Here is a 19,068-nt window from a genome sequence, read left to right as displayed (position 1 = left end):
AACTTGAGACTGGCCAGACAATCAGAAAAGAGTGTTTTCCATGGTCATGGTGAAGGAATGGTTTTGTTGGAGGTGGTGTATATGAGTGTATACAACTATAAAAGACTTGACAATAATTGTTCGACATCATGTTTTTTTTCACATGATCTAATCCACACCTCACAGATGTCTTTCAGGTGCTTGATGTAGTCTCTCTCCGTGCTCATGATCTCATTGATGACGTTGGTCCTCATCTGCTCTTTGCAGGGTAAACCAGGTCCCAGTAACAAGCCCAGACCTGCCTGGTCCTCCTCTCCAGCATGCGCCTCCTCCAGGTGGGCCAGGTACTCCTCCATGGGCTCATCCTGGTTCACACGCAACTAAGAACACAGTTACAAGGTTAAAACAGGTAGGTAAATTCTGATTACCCCTAAAATGAACTTCTATTTGCATATTTAATTCTCTCCTAATGAAAATGACATGAATTTAAACCGCAGTTCTAGTTTTGTAATAGCTTCTGGTTTACAGCTGTGTAATGAGAGGAACAATAACAGAAATATTTCAATAAGCCAACACTTTTTTTTTTTCTTACTTTAGAATCTTGTGCAAAAACATAACATACTGAGGATCCACTAACAAAACTAAAGAAATTAAAGATATTAACATAGCTCTGATTAATCATATTATAGAAATACTGGTAGGAACAGGTGGAGGCTACATTTTTCTCAATCTACCAGTATTGCAGCAGCTGCAGTCATTAATTAAGCAGTGTAATTAAAAGCCATATGGCCAGTAATTTGAGTCTCAGCCGGCAGCTAGGACAGAGTTTGTCTCACCCGCACAAAGCTTGCAGGAAACCAGCCCTCGCTGTCCATGATGCGACCCCACCACCACTCCTTGTTGGTGGCATCCACTACTTCGATGACATCACCGGCCTTGAAGCCAAGCTCCTGGTCGTCCATGGTGACATGGTCCCAGAGGGCCTCGGCGTACACCACGCTGCCATCACTGATCAGCTGCGGAGGAAGCACCAAAGAAAAGACACAGGGCAGGATTCTGTTAACCTCATTTCTAGCCGGACGACGCGGTGTGACATGATATAGTCAGGACTTGCCACAAGATGTGCTGTAATGTCATGTTTGCAGCAGGGGCACCGTTAGTCATACAGTAACCATCAAACGTCAACTACCGGCCACTAAAATGACTCAGGATGGGCTTTGCTGTTGTAACATGACACAGTTTCAGTGCAGCACATTCTTCAAACCTTCAAGTTCAACCATTTATCTTCTTCTGCCTTTGGATGAGCAGCATTTAACCCCAACAACTGCACTTAACATGCTAACATGCTGACGGCTTACATAATAACATGCTGATATTTAGTGGCTATAATGTTTACTGTATTCACTATGTTATTTGAACATGTTAGCATACTAACATTAGCATTATATATAGTAAAATTTGCGGGAAACACAAAGTGCAGCTGAATCTGATGGGGATTTCATTTGTTTTGCAAGTATTCATTCATAAACCAAAGTATTGAATAAGCTAAAATCTGGACCTAATATGAGGATCACTGCAGTGATTACAATTTATCCTCAGTGGAACAGGAAGGGAACCAGGAACCAAATTTTATGACAATCCATCCAGTTGAGACAGAGCTGCAAATGTGAATCCGATGGCAGCACTTATTGTAAAGTCAGTCAAGAAAGTCAGAAAAGTCACCATCAGTGTCGAGACATTTTAGTGTGGATCCAAATGGCGGACACGAACATGACTTTAAAACAAAAATCAGTTTGGACCCTGTACACCGAGATGACTGATAGGAACCTTCACCAACAATATTAAAGGGACACTGCACTAATTTTAAAGGTCTACAAAGATCAGTTTTATCATCACAATTGGTTGCACTCAGCATTTGTATAAAGTCATCTGTGGCTCTGAAGAAGCTGTCAGGTCTGAGAAAGAAAGAAATGATGATTTGATTAGGGTTAGCTCATCTTGGGTTTGCACATTTACAACAGAAAGCCTTTTTTTTTTTTTTTTTTTTTACAAATTGGGGTTATGGAGTTTGAAAGATATGGGAGTTTACCAGTCAGGGTGGATCTTACAAAAAGACTCTAGAGAGTTGGAAAGTGTAATGAAGTGTTTTTGGTTGGTATGGTTGATTTGTTGATACGGTGAACGTGTTGGCACACAGCTGCTTATTTACATATCCAGCAGTAATGGAGGAACAATATCCTTTCTTTGCAGTGTTGTTTCTCTTCACCTATTGAATGTAAATCCTATATTGGCTCCCTTTTTGCTCCGTTTTTGGTCTCTACTAACTCCATTATCTGGCTCTTAAGTCACTACATGCTCCGCTATGTCCACCAGCTGCTCTCTAGCTGCGTCTGTTTGCTGTTGAGTGGGAGGTGCACAGTGCACAGTGGGTTTTTAGTTTTAGTTTTTAGAGCTTTCTCTCTGAAAATGACACTACGACAGTGGTGAAGGTGAACCAAAACAGTAAAGTTGTGGGCCACTCTGTCGAGCTGAGGGGAGCTACAGATTTACCTGTAAGTTCATCACTACCAGTGACCCCTTTCACAGTGCTATATTGCTTCAGATTATCATTATAAAACATAACATAACATAAATCACCGACTCCATTAACAACAGACAGACAGAAACTAAATTATTCAATAATTAAGAGATAGCAGTGTTACCAAGTCAAAGTGTGATGTGGTAACAGTTAGCCCTCTGTTAACACTGGTTTATAGTGTGCACTTCATAGAATCATCATGTGGTTACAGGCAGACATTGTGGTTACCAGCAGACATTTAGCACATACAGGTCCCTCTGTAGCACCATAATGTTCGACTGTATGTGACTGTAACTAGCAGACTTACACGGAGATACAGTAGAGGGAAAATAAAGCACAAGGGAACAAAGGAAGAGCGGGGCCAAAAAGGAGATGAAACCACTGTTACTGATGAAGACACTGCAGTGGTCATATTTCACACCGTCTCGTACACAACACCGGTTTCACTGCGTCAACATGGCCCCAGGCTCCACAGAGGCCATCCATTATGCTGCTCAGCCTCTCACTCCTGCAGAGGCAACACAAATCTTGCAGGACCACATCAGCTCAGCATCCCTCCTCTCTGCAGGCTCCTCTCTTTCAGGGATGGAGGAGAAAGTCTGGATGTCTTTCACACTAGCTCATCATTTCTGCTAAAGACACGGTTGTTGTATTTTGTCTCTAAGTGATCTGCCTCTCAGCTCCACTGATCCATCATGGCGATGAAGAAAACAGATGATGTGGCTGTTACTTAGCAACACACCCACACCATCTTGCCTCTCTGCTGCTTTTCTCACTCCAGATTCCTCTTTGAGTACATGACACCACAATATCCTCTTATGAAATGTTATGATAGTAAACTGCTACATACAGCTTGTTGTAAACAGGTCAAGTATTATATCAGTGGTCACTATGTCACTATGTCACCATGGTAACAACAGTGCCCCCCATTAGCCCTTTTGCTGACTCTTTTAGATCCTTTTACATTTCAGGCCTCTAATTTTCTTATTTTATTTTAAGTGAAAACAAGGAAAATAAAACTCCCTCTGATTCACAGTTCAAAGACATGTATAACCTGTGCTGATGGTCCCACATGAACATTGCATCATTTTGAGGGCAATCTGTTGCCACAGGGATTGGGAACAGATTGCTTATTTCAATCATTAGACATGTAAATTCAACTGGTATACTCTAAAAAAGCTCTTTGTAATACAATAAAGAGGCGAAAGTATAAGACACGGTGTCCCAATGTGACAGCCACTCACCAAAACTGTCCAAAGTTTAATCCATATTTAAATATGCAATACATGATTTATTAACATTAGAAGAGTCCAAAACAAAGTCACGGAAACAGTCATGAGATACCAGCTTGTCATATGATGGCTCATAGTTTCCTATGGACACAGAGAAACATGACAACCCCATATTTCAGGCCATTTCATGAATCATAATTCAATATTCACATTCATTTTTACCTCTAACAGCCTGGAAACCACTTTCATATTAAAGCCCCCACATGGTTAGAATTCACTGTGCCATCCAGTCTGCACATTATTTTTTTTCCCTTTAGATTTTCCACCAATCTTACATTTTAAATTGTATTTAATTTTTACCAAGGCAATACAGGATACAACTTGGCCATTAATTTCTCATTTAACACCATTGGTGCCTAACTGGACACTTGTCAACGTAAACACTTAAGCTGTGAATAACAGCACTCTCTCTTTCTTAACCTATAAGAAAAGTTGACTTGGAGCAGAGACTAAATTTTGTAAGAGTAAATAGTATTTAATAGAGTTAATAATTGATTATTTTTGTATTTATTTGTGAATTTTAATGTGACTGCTTCCTGTTTTCACCTGCAAACACAAAGCTCCTGTTACAGACCACGTATTACAGGGAAGACAGGGGAAGAGGAGTTGTTCATCTTTTTGGTGTATATAGCATAAATATAACCTGATTTTTTTAAAATTTTCTTTAACACTTTTCCTTCAAAGTGTTAAAGTGGCTCCGCCGCCATGGACAAGAGCTTTTAGCAAACTTGCTAAAAGTACAATCAATTTCTTTTGACTGAAAAAATGCTTTTAAATGTCAAAAAAGTCCAGAGGTCTCTTAAGTCATTTAAGATGACTTAAAAGACATCGATGGCTACAGTCCAGACACAGAGCTTGGCCCTGTTTTCTGTGTGATAATTATTAGTTCTAAAGGGTGGAGGTAATTGTAAATAAAGCACTAAGTCTTTTTAATAGAAATACTGCTTTCATTCACTAATTATTTCCAGTTGCATGTACACTTCCAAGCAGGCTTACAGGAAGTGTTAGATTCCTGTAACAGTCCTTCATCAAACACCAAAGTAGAAGGACCTGGACGTAATTAGCTGCTATATAAAAACTGAAATATATATATATATATATATATATATATATATATATATATGTATATATATATATATATATACAGTATCAGTCAAGAGTGTGTTCAAGATTTTCACTGCTACTGTATTTATTGAATTTATCAAGACAACAGGTAAACACTGCACATAAAGCGGGAGTAAAGACCTGTCTCTAACATACATCAAAGACTGGTTCAAATAACTTCCAGTTGAGGTAAATAAAGTCCCTGTACACAAATAGTATCTCAGGATGTATATTTGGCACAGACCTGTTTACTGACATTCACAAAATGATGCTCGACTTTATCTAATGAATCATTGTCAGTTTGGCAGTGTCAGTTACATAGATGCTTTTTCAAGATATTTTTGTTGACATTTATTGATGGAGATTTTTTTTTTTCTATTAATTTATTTTTGTGGTGTGTAAAAATTCTTAGTAATTTTTATATATGGCTGAATTTCTGTTACAGTGCAAGAGTACAGATTATAGTGATAATTGGAAATGTACTTTTTTTGACGGTACCAATTTTTAAAAAAATCCCATCTACCTGTTTTAAAAAAGATATATGTGAATATGTGAGAAGACTTGTACGGATTCATTTAGGAAAAGTCTTAATTATTTTCACATGGAGATTTGCTGCGATAGTGAACTGTCTTGCTGTCTTTTAGCCCTAGTCTCTGTTTCTACTGTATACTGAGATGCCAGCTCTGTTTACCTGGACAAACTAATTTAGCAACAGCAGGTAATGCTAAGCGCGCTCCCCTCTCAACAATAGCTTCTACGACTGTTTACAAAAAAACAGAAATGGTTAGATGATATTTTTATTATCCTACATTATACTACATGATTATTCTATTACATTAGTGCTAAAATGAGCAGATCAGATCAGCAGACAAATGAACCCTGTCTGTTTAGTTCAGTTGAAACTGGAAGGTTGTACGTTCTGAATACAATCAGCCATGGTTATCTAAGAGCAGAGGAGCTGTAACAGGGTCACCGCAGAGTATGTTACATCACCTGAAAACCCTCTATTACTGTATACTACTGTAGCTTGTTAAAGTTGGGTTCATCCACACAGAACAAAACTGAGTAACAAAAAAAAACAACTTTTCCTGTGAAACGACTTTATACCTGCATTCAGTGGATTATCCACAGTGACCACAGGTTCAGAAATGTCTGGATGTTTATTCCTCTGCCACAATGTTATGCTGAGTGACAAGTTCCTTCATCAACACACACTGTCCATTTTGACCCGGTCCCACATATAACTTCATGCAGCCTGAAACACTCAGTGTAGCAGCTAATGAACTTTAATCCAGAGCTAAAGAGACCCAACAACTAATGCCCCGATTTCTCCTGTTTGAGTAATGTTTGTAAAAAAACTACAGTGACCAGCTGCTTTACAAAGTTATGGAGTCTTTTTTTTTTTATTTGTTCATTTTTTTAAAATAACACTATATACTTGTAAACAGTTTTTTAAAATATATGTCTTCAGTACGAACCGACTGGCTTAGGGCTGAGAGCAAGTGTTATGGAAGTATGGAAGTTAGAAAGTACTGAGAGACACACAAACACATTATTGGTTTTGGTTGATAGTTAGTAAAACACAGAGTAACAGAGGCCTTCATTCATCTCAATGTGAATCCCATCAGCGCCAATGGAGACAGATATCTCAAAGCCTGAACAAATCAAACCAAAACGATTTGCACTGAAACCTAAAGGCATTAGAGAAGGAATCCATCTTTCACAGGCCGCCATGCTCACATAGAACAACTTCCTCTTGTTTATGTGTTTCTGACGACACACATGTACACACATCATCCATTCTCACACTAAATGATCTTCACACTCCACTTTGTTGTACCTGTGTTCTGCTGCTGCCATGTTGGACACCCATCAATCTCAGCAGCCCCGCTCATCAACAGGGCAGTCCTCCTCTGCTTCAGGTCCCTCTGTGTTTCAGTTTATCTGCTTCTATCCACCACGTAGACGCATGTATTTATGTGTGTATGTGTGTGTAGTATATGCGTGTGCGTGTGTGCGCGTGTGCGAGAGAGTGTTGAGTGTGTGCGCGTGCGCTCTACTGGAAGGCCAGCAGGAACATGAGCACCACGTTGATGATGATGAGCAGCATCATGATGAGGAACACCACCACCTTCTGGGTCTCTGGGGGGAGGTTGCAGCGCAGCATGGTGTTGAAGAGTCCCATTCTCTGCCTGCTCCACCTCCCTGAGCCGCTGCCGCGAGCCATCAGTCCCCTGGCCTCCTCCTCTTCCTCCTCCTCAGCACCGCTGCCCCTCCCCCGTCGCCTTTCCCTCAGTGCCGAGCCTCCACACCACACGGCGTCACCTCGTCCTCCTCCTCCTCCTCGACGATCTCCGTCGTTGTCCTCTAGTGCTGCGCTCCTCCTCCGCTCGGCTCTGGCGGTCGCCTCCTCTGCTTCTCCTGCCACTTTGCCGATGCCCAGCGTTGCCCCCGGCCTGCCAGTGGAGGCTGGGTGCCTATCTGTGTCAGCCTGTGTGAATCTGTCTGTGAATCTTTGTGTGTGTTACGTGCTGAGCATCCCCCCCCCCTCCTCCTTTACTCCCTTTTTCCTCTTTGAGGAACAGGCACCTCCCCTCTCTCTTTCTCCTTTCTGTCTTCCACCGATTTGTCTGTCTCTTCCTTTCGCTTCCTCTTCTCTCTCTCGCGGTCAGGATGTCAGGATGAAAGACGGAGGATGGGATGCTGCATATCTCCGGTTCATGCTCATGCCTCCTCGTATCTTCCTTCCTCTTCCTTTTTTCCCTCTGTCCTCTCGCTTTCCGGCTTGTTTTTCTCTCACTCTAGCCTACATATGCTCAGGCGTTTCTGCCTCTAAAAACAACTGGCCGTTTGCTCTCAACCTTGGCTTCTTTTTTTTTCCTTCTTCTATCCCTCCGTCTCTGCCCACCTTTTCTCTCCGTTAAGCTCCTGCTAAAATGGTGCTCGGTGTTCTGCCTGGAGCCGTGCTGCCTCAGCCATCTATCTAACTACCAGGATCACCCTCTTTTCTTTTTTTTCCCCTTCCTTCCCTTCCTCTTTTTGTGTGCCCACCCTTGCATAGCCAGTAGCCAATCAGGATGTAGAATGTGTCAGCGTATCCTGGATACCAGAGTAGTTGAGGCAGGGCCATAGCAACCTCTGGGTGGGTGAGAAGGGGAGGGGTGCGGTGGGTTGTTGGGATGAGAGGGACAGAGGGAGGGGTATGATGGAAGCCATGCAGAATAATGGACGGATCTCAAGGGAAATAGTGTGTGTGTGTTTGTGTGTGTGTGCACGTGCAGGGGTGTAAGCTCTAATGTTATGTGTCACATTCATATACGTTTGCACTGATCAAAAAGATTGATGACATTTGATAGAAGTAACAAACAGAAAAAAAAAAGAATTACAGAGTCTATATTACAGATGCACTTTCATCGTTTCATTGGTTGAGGTCACTGTAGTTTTAAACAAATGTTATTTAAACAGGAGGGAAGTGCAGTTGATGGGGACTATTTTCATTGGTGGATTAATACGAATTTGGTGCTCTAGTGAGTACTTCTGGAGTTGTGTCATATTGTATGACCATCGTACATGGCATATTCATATCAGATTGTACTGTATTGTAGGTGAAAGAAAGGCTGAGTACCTGATATTATTTAGATGTCACAAATTGTTCCATTTCTGACACCGATCATTAGAAGTTAGACAGTAATGCCGTGTTTGCATAAAGACTAAATGAACTGAATTATGTTAACTGCAACAACTACTTGTACAAACTAACATCCATCAAAGAGTGCCCCCTGTCCTCACTCTACCAGCAGCAAGAAGGTAGGCTATATATGAGATAACATCCAAATAAACTACAGTGTGTGTGTGTGTGTGTGTGTGTGTGTGTGTGCATATGTGTGTGTGTTCATGACAATGAAGGAACAACTGAAGGAACTTAAGTGTTGTTAAAGGAAAGGTGGCATTTGTAAGTGATCTATCTGTGGCCAGAGTGGACAGAAGGAACAATTACAGAAACAAAAGGAACTGTGTACATCCATGTGGGCATGTGAGTATTGTTTGAAATAAAATGTGAACCTATACAAATGGAGTACTATGGCACCAAGATATATCCAAGCAGCAACCTCAGGGGCTGAAAAATGAAGCCAACACTGAAGTGCCAAAAACTGCAATTCCTCCAGTGACCCCTTGAGGCCGGCTCCAACAGTGAGTCAATCCCCATAGACTCCCATGTTAAAATGCACAACTTTACAGCAGAAACAAACATGTTTACAGCCTGGTACAAAAAACTGTTTTGGTCTCTTTAGCTAATTTCCTTCTTCATGACAACTGTATGGGTGTGACTTTTCATATAATTTATCCATTTAAATTTTAATAAGGCTTAAAGTTCTGCATAATAGAGGGCGTGCCACTCTGAGTGACAGGTGGGTGAGCGAGTCCTTGCCACTACCCCGCATTCACCTCAAGTTTTGGCCCCACCTCTTTGCCCATTTTTGTATTAGTCATGAGTTTGGCAGAGTCAGGCATTGTCAAGAGGGCAACTGTGGAGCAGCCCACTCTGAGCTTTAAAACTGCTCTTCAGAAACCTATGGGTGACGTCATGGAGGCTGCGTCCATCTTTATTTAGAGTCAATTGACAAATCAGGCTTTGGACACACAGACAATTCTTGTTAGCGGGATACATCCCCTGTTAGTTTGGGTCTTTTATTGAGATTTGTAAGTAAGAGAAGTATAGAATATTGCAGTCTTATCATTATGTGATAGATAATACTGCATTTCAATAAAACTGTATTTCATATGTCATCATTTATTTAACAGAGCAGCCTCTGTCAGGGAAAACACTGTTATCACAACTGTAATCAGAATATAAATGAAATGTGAAGCAAAGAGACACTCAGAAGAAGTAGCAGTACTTTGTTTTAGCCTTGGCTTGTTTTTTGCTAATATTCAGGTGGTGCACTGCATTCTCGCTTCAACCAGAGGGGGAGGGGCCACTGTGTAGCCTGAGAGGCAAAAGCTAGGGCAAAACTGTCCACGGGAAACTAATTGCTGCTTGTAAAGCTCATTGCTGTGAGCGGATGGTAGTAATTGAAGGTGACCTAAAAGAACTTCACATTTTTCAACATTATCAACTCCTCCCCTCCATCGTCTAATATCATGATGGCCCGTCAGTCAGAGGACATCAAAGCAACAATGTAAAAGCATGGTGACAAAAATAGCGTAAATTACACACTTGCACACTGAGTGCGTGGAACCAGTCATTCATGATGAGACACAAATTAATGAATGCATAATATCTTATACATGCATAGCCATAGCATTTCCCATGATTACCTGACCTGTGTTTTTAGCCAATAAACTTGTAGCAGATGACCCGGGGAAGTCAGTCAGCCGTTGCTTTCCCTGGTTCCATCTCTCCAAGGACCTGACCTCAATATGCAGGTGGAATCACCACAACAAGCCTACAACATGCTCTTCTCCTTCATTTCCACGCGTTCATCCGAAATGACAGATGAATTTCAGAAGGTAGAAAAAAATAATGTCCATCAAAATTTTACAAAGCCTACGATGACAGATTCAAACTGTCAGTTTTGTCCAACCAACAGTCAAAAACCCAAAGATATTAGATACGAGCTAGAACCTGAACACAAGCACAAACACACACACACACACACACACAGCAGCCACCACACCTTTTTGAGTCTCCACTGACTGATCCTTCCTCTCCTGAGCAGCAAGGACAGTCCAGCAGAAACCACACAGCACCTTTTTGTTGAGACACACAATTTAACTCCTTATGCTCCCAGATAACAGACGCCACTGACCCACAGGATGGCAGCAAAGGGCTGACTGTGTGGTCTTATCTGACACTCAGGGAGAAGAAGAAAACTGTTGCCTGGATATCTATTGTTGATTGGCTGTCAATCTGTCACTATCAACCAATCCAAGGGAGTGTGTGGGGCAGAAGATGATAACTGTAAGTAAATGATTTCATGCCTGGATTCAGTGACAGATTATAACCAGCATTATTAAACTGTTTGGCCAAAGGGCTCTTTGGCAGTAGTGTCTACAAGGCTATTTTTTGCAGTGTCACACAGATCTGAGTACTGCACTGTGAGTGCATGTATCTACTATCTACTTTACTGAGACAGTGCATAAGCAGAATCCAGAGCAGGTATCCATGACAACCAAATAATGCAGCAACCTCAGAGCTTGTTTTTGCCACCCCTCTTAGCTAAAAGGCAATGAGAGCCATTTTCAGTCCTCTGCTGAGACCAGGCTCTGATTCACAATGCTGCATTTGGTCAAGGACCACACACTCTCTGTACACTGGTAGTTTATGCCGTTTCCTGTCAGTTCAGTTCACCTAAGAAGAGATGTAAAACTCATGTAATTAAAATGTGTCTGAACTCTATGTTTCAGAACAAGCATGTTTATATGAAATAAAGTCTTTTCAATAATGGACAGTCATCTGGATACAGACATTTTCCCTCGACAGTTGGGGAGAGGTGAATAAGAATTCATGGCATTTTAGTAACAACAATGAACCAACTTTTGCTGTTTCCTGGAGGGACTGACAGACTCCAACAGTTCTGCCCCTCTAACCCTGCAGAGGCTCCAGTTTGTTTGTTTGTTTGTTTGTATGTAATAATTTTGGTGGCTCATAGTTTTCTGTAATTTGTCCCAAAGGGGAAGGAGTCTGCGGAGGATGAACTCAGCACCAACAACAAAGGACAGTGGCCCATGGGAAGACGGCTTCTCCACTGTCATCGCTGCTGCTTTATCACAGGTATAAAGACATCTTAACTGTGGGTGACCACGGTTTAAGTTTGCTGATGATATCGTGTTGACCTTTATTTAACTTAAAATTCAACATGGATCTTGTTTTAATAGTTGGCTCCATTATCATTGTTAATGACTGATGAAGACTGTGAGGTGGGGGGAAGGTCAGAGTTTTGACTTCTGAAGGGGGAAAATTTGAGAACTGATGACAAACATTTTCATTTTTACATCTATCTGAACCATACCAACGATTAAACCTAAACATTACCCATTTTAAAGCCACTATCATTTAAAAATCAGTCTAATGTGGTGCCCTCCAGTGGTAGAATCAAAAACATCACACACAAAAGAAACAGAAAGATGATAATAATTCATAAACACTTTTCCTCCTGACCATAACCCTGGTGAAATCCATCACCTCATTTTAGGGGCTTCATCCCCACATTGCCTACCTCATTGATGGCTAGCTGCTCCCCTCCGCCTCCTCCTGGGTGTCCAAAACGATGCCCAGAACTGCGAAACTCTTCATACAGCAGGTCCTCTTCGCTCCCCAGCTCGTCTCCAATCCCTGCCTTCTCTGATGCCCCATCAGGAATAACCACCGCTGGGACATGGAGGGAGGTGGAGGACAGAGACAAAACATAGTGAGTTTTGAATTCAGCCTGAAACTGTGGGTGATAAATGAGTTGACTGATATTCTTCACCAGAGCGAACTCAAGGCTCAATGCCCTACACATACACACATATACAAGAATTTACTACTAACTGTGTGGCTGAAACCTGTATGAGTTTATGTGCCCCCGTAGCACGGGACACATAGGTCACTTAGTCAAACAACAAAAGCCACAATGAATATTTTCGGTGAGACTGAAGGAACAGACAGATTTCATGTTTACAAAATAAAAATAAAGAATTCCCCAGTTTGCCGCAAAAACAAAACAATATGATGAAATGATAAATCAGTTCTATCAATATGATAATAAACTTTCTCCATACAGCACCTGTCTGCATATAGACACAGACGGTCAAAGTCAGACGGACCACCTGCCTGATATGTGATTCACAGAAAATCTGATCACACAAAGGAATCAGTTTATCAATTTAAACCAGGTATGAAAATCAGTCTGCAGTTAAATATCACAAGTTTCCATGTGCAATCACTGTAACAGAGGAAGCTTCAGTCATTCCAGAGATGGCTCTTCCTCTGTGAGCTCAAACTAAAACCTCAGGGGGACTCTGGATTACGGTTATAATAACTAATCTCTCCATCAACTGTGCCTCAGCATACTCAGGAAAAAAAAAAAGTGTGTCACTGTTGTTACTCACTGGCTGCTAGGATAATCAGCTGTGAAAAAGACACAGTGACAACGCAGCTGAGCTCTGGGTGGGGGCAGACACCCCAGTGGCTGTATGTTACTGTGCCAAAAAGGAAAATAAGCAGAGCACAGAAACCTCTGACATCATCTGACAGCTCCTCCGCAGCTGGACTGGGCATCAAATGTCATTTTAAGTTCCTCACAACTAGGCAGATTTTTTTCTTTTTCCTATTCATAAATCTTATATTTGTTCATATACATGAAAGCACTTCAGATTCAATGTAACATTATCCAAGAGACATGCAGGAGATCATTTTTCATTATTCTGACTTATACTTAAAATAAAACAAAGTCAGCATCCTCACACAAGAGGCTCTGAGGTGCTAGAAAGGCAACTTCCAAACATCACTGGAAAAACACAACTATGTTCATTACTGATAATATGTTACAGTTTATAATTAAGTCTTTGCTATTGTCTAGATACAAATATATTTGCAACCAAGCCTGACTGAATGGATATAACACAGGTAACTAAAGGGGCTACTTTGACAACAGGGCAGATTGGTGACTCTGACTCTGACTCCGAGCCATTTGGTGTCATTCAAATCAACACTTTGCATGATTATCGCTATTCACCCACTTTCTGCACCACCTTTTACTCTGCACTGACAGGATCATTCATTAGCAAGTTAGTTCCGTCACTTCAGTCAGCGACACAAGAGCTCCACTTGGCAGCTGGGTAATCTCTGTGTGAGGACGAGTTTGTGTGGTGCAAATTATTTTAATTTGGTAATACAGAAGTCTCATGTGATGTATATGTATTTAGCTTGGATTTAAAAACAGCAGGTGCAAACAACTCTTGAACATCTTCTACAGTTGTGTTTACAGTCACAGAGCTTTTACTGAACCGCTATCAGCGATCGCAGAGCACCCTGTCAATGACTTGTAAGGCGTAACCATGGAGATCTTTCCTATCGCTGCCTTCCTACATGAACAAATATCATCTATGGCAGCACGCAACATACCAGGGTGCACGATGAGTTTTTCAATACACAGGTTTATTGTCTCTGATCTGTTTTGGACAGTCAAATATTGATCATCTGATATGTCCGATATGATTAAGTGACTGCTGCCATACTGTGATATTACTCAAAATTACAAATAAAATATCCCCCATCAGCCGCCTCATTCCAAACTAATGTGAGGCCTTCACAGGCTCACACTCCCCTTCCAGAAACATCCTCTGAAGCTGTGAACTCACTGACTGGCTACCTGGCTGATAAGCTAAAAATACACTTGTTGTCACACCTCATCATAGGCGTCACCCTTAGCTGCCTGGCCGACAGCTGTTGCCACGGAGGATGTATCCGTGGCGACAAATCACCGTGGAGACAGAGAGGGAGACAGATGTAATGGAAGAACACATAGAGCCCCCTGGGCGATGTGGAAAAAAAGATGCACTTGGAAAGACGACTCAGCTATTTAAGAATGCACAATAAGATTGGGAGGGGGGGGGGGGGGGGGGGGGGGGGGGGGGGGGGGGTTTTAAAAGTGAGTGGGATACTTTTTTACTGTCCTCAGTAAGCAGGGACAGTACGCTGTTCACTATAGTCAACATCTGCCCCGGTACATACAGAAGGTAATGTCCTCTTCTGAATACATAGAGCAGCATCTTTCATGTAACACTATATCATCATCACCGTCACTGCCATCACTGGAAGTTGCGGGTGCTGCCCTCATGGGGGCAGTGTGGCCCTGACTGGTCGTGTGTGATGCTGTGGAAAGATGGAGGAGCTCCAGGTATTGACTGCCCTTTATTCATGTGCGGAGGGATTCTGCAGTCTGGCTTACAGTAGCACGGAGGGGTGAGAGGAGGGACAAAACACTGCTCGACACGGCTGACTGGGGGGCTCCTGAACAGCGATGGCAACATCAAAACTTCTTATTAAAGAATCAGTGAAATTCAGTCAGTCCACAGAAATGAATGATTCCTAAAACAATTAGCCGTCATCACAGCGGCTCCTGACAATAGCTCGCCATGAGTGGCTGAATTAAACAGTGGGGGGGGCAGGGCAAACATTTACTATTGTGTGTGCACAGTGTTGCCTGCAAGTTCCTATTCAGTGGAATGTAAACAACTGACACACATGGCAGCTTCATTATATGCTCAGTATGCACGCAATACACACTCCCTTTCATGGCATATGCTAATTAATTCCAGGTTTTCTGTGCATCAGTTTGATTAAACCTTAGGAATATGCACCATGTGGGGGTCAGTTAACGTACAGCCTGTGTGTGTGTGTGTGTGTGTGTGTGTGTGTGTGTGTGTGTGCACAGTACACAGGAAAACAAACTAAATCATATCAATATTGTTGTGACCACCATGGTCCAAGCATCTTGGAGACCTTGCCACAGTTCTGTGGATTTAGACTGTTTCATTTATTTTTGTCTCTTCATGTAATCCAAGAGTAACTCAACGGTGCTGAGATCAGGGGTCTGTGAGGGCCAGACCATCTGTTGCAGGACTCCTTGCTCTCCTTGTTGCTGAAGATAGTTCTTTGTGACTCTGGCTGTATGTTTGGGCTCATTGCCAAAGCTACAGAATGAATCTGGGACTGATCAGATGTCTCCCTGATGCTACCGCATGATGGATAAGAATAAGAAACATCTAAAAGGCCAAAATCTTTTGCACAGTCCTCTAGATGGAAGATCTCCAACACAGAAACTTCAAAATAAAAGTACACAGCAAAATTCAACAATTTCAAGATTTTGAGATTATACATGTAGAAAGCCTCTTTCTTTATAACCCCACTTGGTCTCAGATTGATCTTATCATGCACGTACATTATTAGTATATTATAACTATTAGTTAATTCTTGATTTGAGTTGAATTGTTGCACTTTCTGTAATTAGTCAAATGATCAATATCAGGAGACTTGAATTGCCTTATAGGTCAGGGCCATTCTTACACCAGACCACTGCTGAATAAACACACAGTAAAAACCAAGAAGCAAATGAATCCACAATTCACAATATCACAGCAAAGCAATACGACCTCTATTCCAGTTCTCATGAAGCATACATCTAAATACTGGTGAATCTTACCAATTCACCTATTAATTAAATGAATTAAAAGATGAATTAATTAAAAGTATTTTTTTCCTGCCTCTTCAAATAAAGACAATGAATGACAGAGTTTAAGAAACATGCAAGTTCTGTTGCTTCCCATATTGACCAATGTCTGTATATAAAGATGGACGACATGACAACTTGCCAGGAGTGAGGCCAAAACATATTGATCGCCCCCTGGTGGCTGGCTGCAGAAAGGGTCACAAACCCCCGGCCCCTCCATGTTGGTGGGTGGGACATCCAGCTTCATATTTCTGATAAGTTTGGTTTTCATTAGTTATTTGATGCTATAAAAAGGGAGAGTTAAGTGATTGACAGCTGTGACTGTGGTTCCACTCTGGCGCTGTGGCTCCAAATGACGTGCCCGTATTCACAGTCATTAACACTAACAGGGTTAAAACTTTACATTCACAGATGTATTGCTTGGTCCTGATTCTAATCTCCTCTGGTTTATTCAGTGATGCCCTGCCATGTACAGTAGCCGGGGCAAGTAAACAATGTGACGGACAGAAAACTGATTCATACAGCAGACTGTGAGAGAGACATGAGAAGGGTTCAATCATCTGCAGAAAACCAAATCAATCAGTGTCATCTTCTGAGCAGCAGCGGCTTCACACAGGCCACCCAGTCACTCACAGCAGAGACGGAGAACTAAATTGCAGTGTTTACTGTTTGCTTCTTGCCTGACTGGTCGGCCTGTCCTTGAGCCAGCGTGTGTGTGTTATGACTGAGATGGTGATGAGATCACAGAACAGAACACTGATTTAAATGGGCTTTGTGTGTGCGTGTGTGTGTGTAACCGCAGGAAGCTCAGGCTGAGGCGAAGCGTGTTAGTGTGTGAGTTTGGACTGTAGCATTTAATCATCCTGAGCCTCTGGATGTGGGTTAGCCACATTAGTGGATCAGATTTGTCTGCATAGAGAACATTCAATACTCACTGGCACGGGTGTGTATGTCTTGGTGTGTGTGTATGTGTGTCTGCGTGTGTGTGTGTGTTGATGGCTGAGGAATTCAAGCGTAATGGTTCCATTTTCATTAGATGTGTGTGCGCTGCAGCGTGGCACGTGTCGACTGGCAGCACGTGACCGGCCTCGTACCACCGGCTGACCTCAACAACCACTTGGCCTATGAGAACAGTAGATAGTTAGATAAAAAGGGGGAGCATCTGCACCTTAAAGGCTGAGCCTGGCAACAGTTCACATGTTTTCTTGTCAACACATCCCATGTGCAGAACCAAAGCAACAACGAATATTAACAAGTATTCATTGTGTGTGTGTGTGTGTGTGTATCCACAGCCTGATGTAGCTCAATCCTCTGAGCCATAGAGGTCCATTGTTGTACAAAAACTATTAAAAACATGCAAGCATGTGCCTTAATTACCACAAACACACACAGTGTAGTTTATTTACACCGTCCCACATACACCGCCCTGCTGCCCCAAATACTCACTAGAGCACCAAATATGTATTAATCTGCTGCAGAAAGTCGTCCCTTATAAATACACCATTTCCCTTTTAACAGATTATATCTGGAGCACACAGCATTCCTATTTCCTCCTGTTTGACTGATGTTTACTAAAAACCAGTGTCCAGCAGTTTTCAGGAAAATACAGAGCTTTTTTTTTTTAAAGCAAACAATGAAACTATGCATTGGTGAGGCGTTATAAAAGATTGATGTATTCAGAAGGAGCCAGTGGGTTTGGGTCTGAGAGCCACAGACAGGGCAGGGAAATCATTATCGTAAAGACTGGAGGCAAAGGGAAGTAGCTAGCCTGGCTTTGACAAAGTGTAAGAGTACCATATTCCTACACCTCTAACGCTCACTAATTAAACAATCAACATTCATTTCTTACAGCCTCACTCTATCCATCACAGATGCTGTTCGTTTCTATCTATCATTGCCTCTACACACAGTCTTTTTCTTTTCAACGAAAACAAGCATGGGATATGGGGTTGATGGGCTGTCAAAACACGGTTACGTATCAGTGTTGTCTGGCACAAACTGCATTAGTGGTGAGTGTTTGTGATGGGGAGTCATCCTGGGAGCAGTCCCAGTCCCAGAGTGTTGCTGTTTCAGACAGCATCAGCAAAACAGCTCAGGAAAATGTTGCATCAGAGAGCGAAAGATCTAAGATCTCAGAGGGATCTAATCAGAAAACAGAGCCTCCGTTTCATATGTCTGCATCTAATGTGAAAACCTCTGCAGGGGGTTTTACTTTTTGCCAATTCATGGACATCAGATTTTGTAACATATTCAGGTTGAAAGCTCATAGGATCATTCCACTTTATTACAGCTTGAATCTTATTTTTGCAAGTCTTGACCATTGACAAAGGCAGTTACATTATGACAAGACACATTATGATAACATGCACCAAAAAAATCATGTAAACATGTGGTTATAATAAAAGTATATCAGTCAGAATGCTTCTTAAAACACATTACTCATGCCAAGTATGCAACATCATGTGTCTCCAAATAGAATACAGAAAATATGGCATAGAAACACTCACACTGCAGATACTGTACATACAGTAAAGCATTGTGAATGTGAACTAGGCTTGGGCTGATATTTGATATTACTGAATACTTTGCTTACTGTACATTGTACTTTGGCACGTGACAAATAAAACTCTGAACTACATCAAAGTTTATTCAAACAAGACAACCATGTCTTCAACAATTTTGACAAAAGCAGGTGATGAATAGTGATGTAAGAAAGATAAAGATAAGTAAGAAAAAGAAAAATCTGCTGAGTTTAGGATTATTTCTATCACAGCACAGACTACAACAGCCACAATATGCAAAACATTACTCCTCAAACTCACTGTACAAGCTGTTTTGACAGCAGCCATGTGGAGAATCAAAAAAACCAAAAGTTCTCACCTGTCAAAAAATCATCCAA

The 19,068-nt window shown here is 41.7% G+C and overlaps 1 protein-coding gene across 5 annotated transcripts in view; it reads right to left on the bottom strand.

Annotated features, from left to right (window-relative positions):
• Window positions 1–19,068, bottom strand: part of arhgef4 (Rho guanine nucleotide exchange factor (GEF) 4) — a 111,237-nt gene that overhangs the window by 8,920 nt on the left and 83,249 nt on the right. For 4 of the 5 annotated variants that reach the window (XM_071485556.1, XM_071485557.1, XM_071485558.1 and 1 more), the window contains 3 exons: window positions 12,174–12,325; window positions 816–995; window positions 159–359 (listed from right to left, as the gene is read on the bottom strand). In XM_071485556.1, the coding sequence (XP_071341657.1) occupies window positions 159–359; window positions 816–995; window positions 12,174–12,325 (533 nt within the window). Of the gene's footprint in view, window positions 1–158; window positions 360–815; window positions 996–6,793; window positions 7,971–12,173; window positions 12,326–19,068 lie in introns of those variants that run through there. The other variant, XM_071485560.1, reaches the window with a different exon arrangement.

This window comes from Trachinotus anak, unplaced genomic scaffold (assembly GCF_046630095.1).
Source record: "Trachinotus anak isolate AG129_WGS33_773 ecotype Australia unplaced genomic scaffold, CSIRO_AGI_Tana_v1 ptg000009l, whole genome shotgun sequence".
In the NCBI taxonomy this organism is placed as follows: domain Eukaryota; kingdom Metazoa; phylum Chordata; class Actinopteri; order Carangiformes; family Carangidae; genus Trachinotus; species Trachinotus anak.
This window is presented reverse-complemented; position numbering and strand designations above follow the sequence as displayed.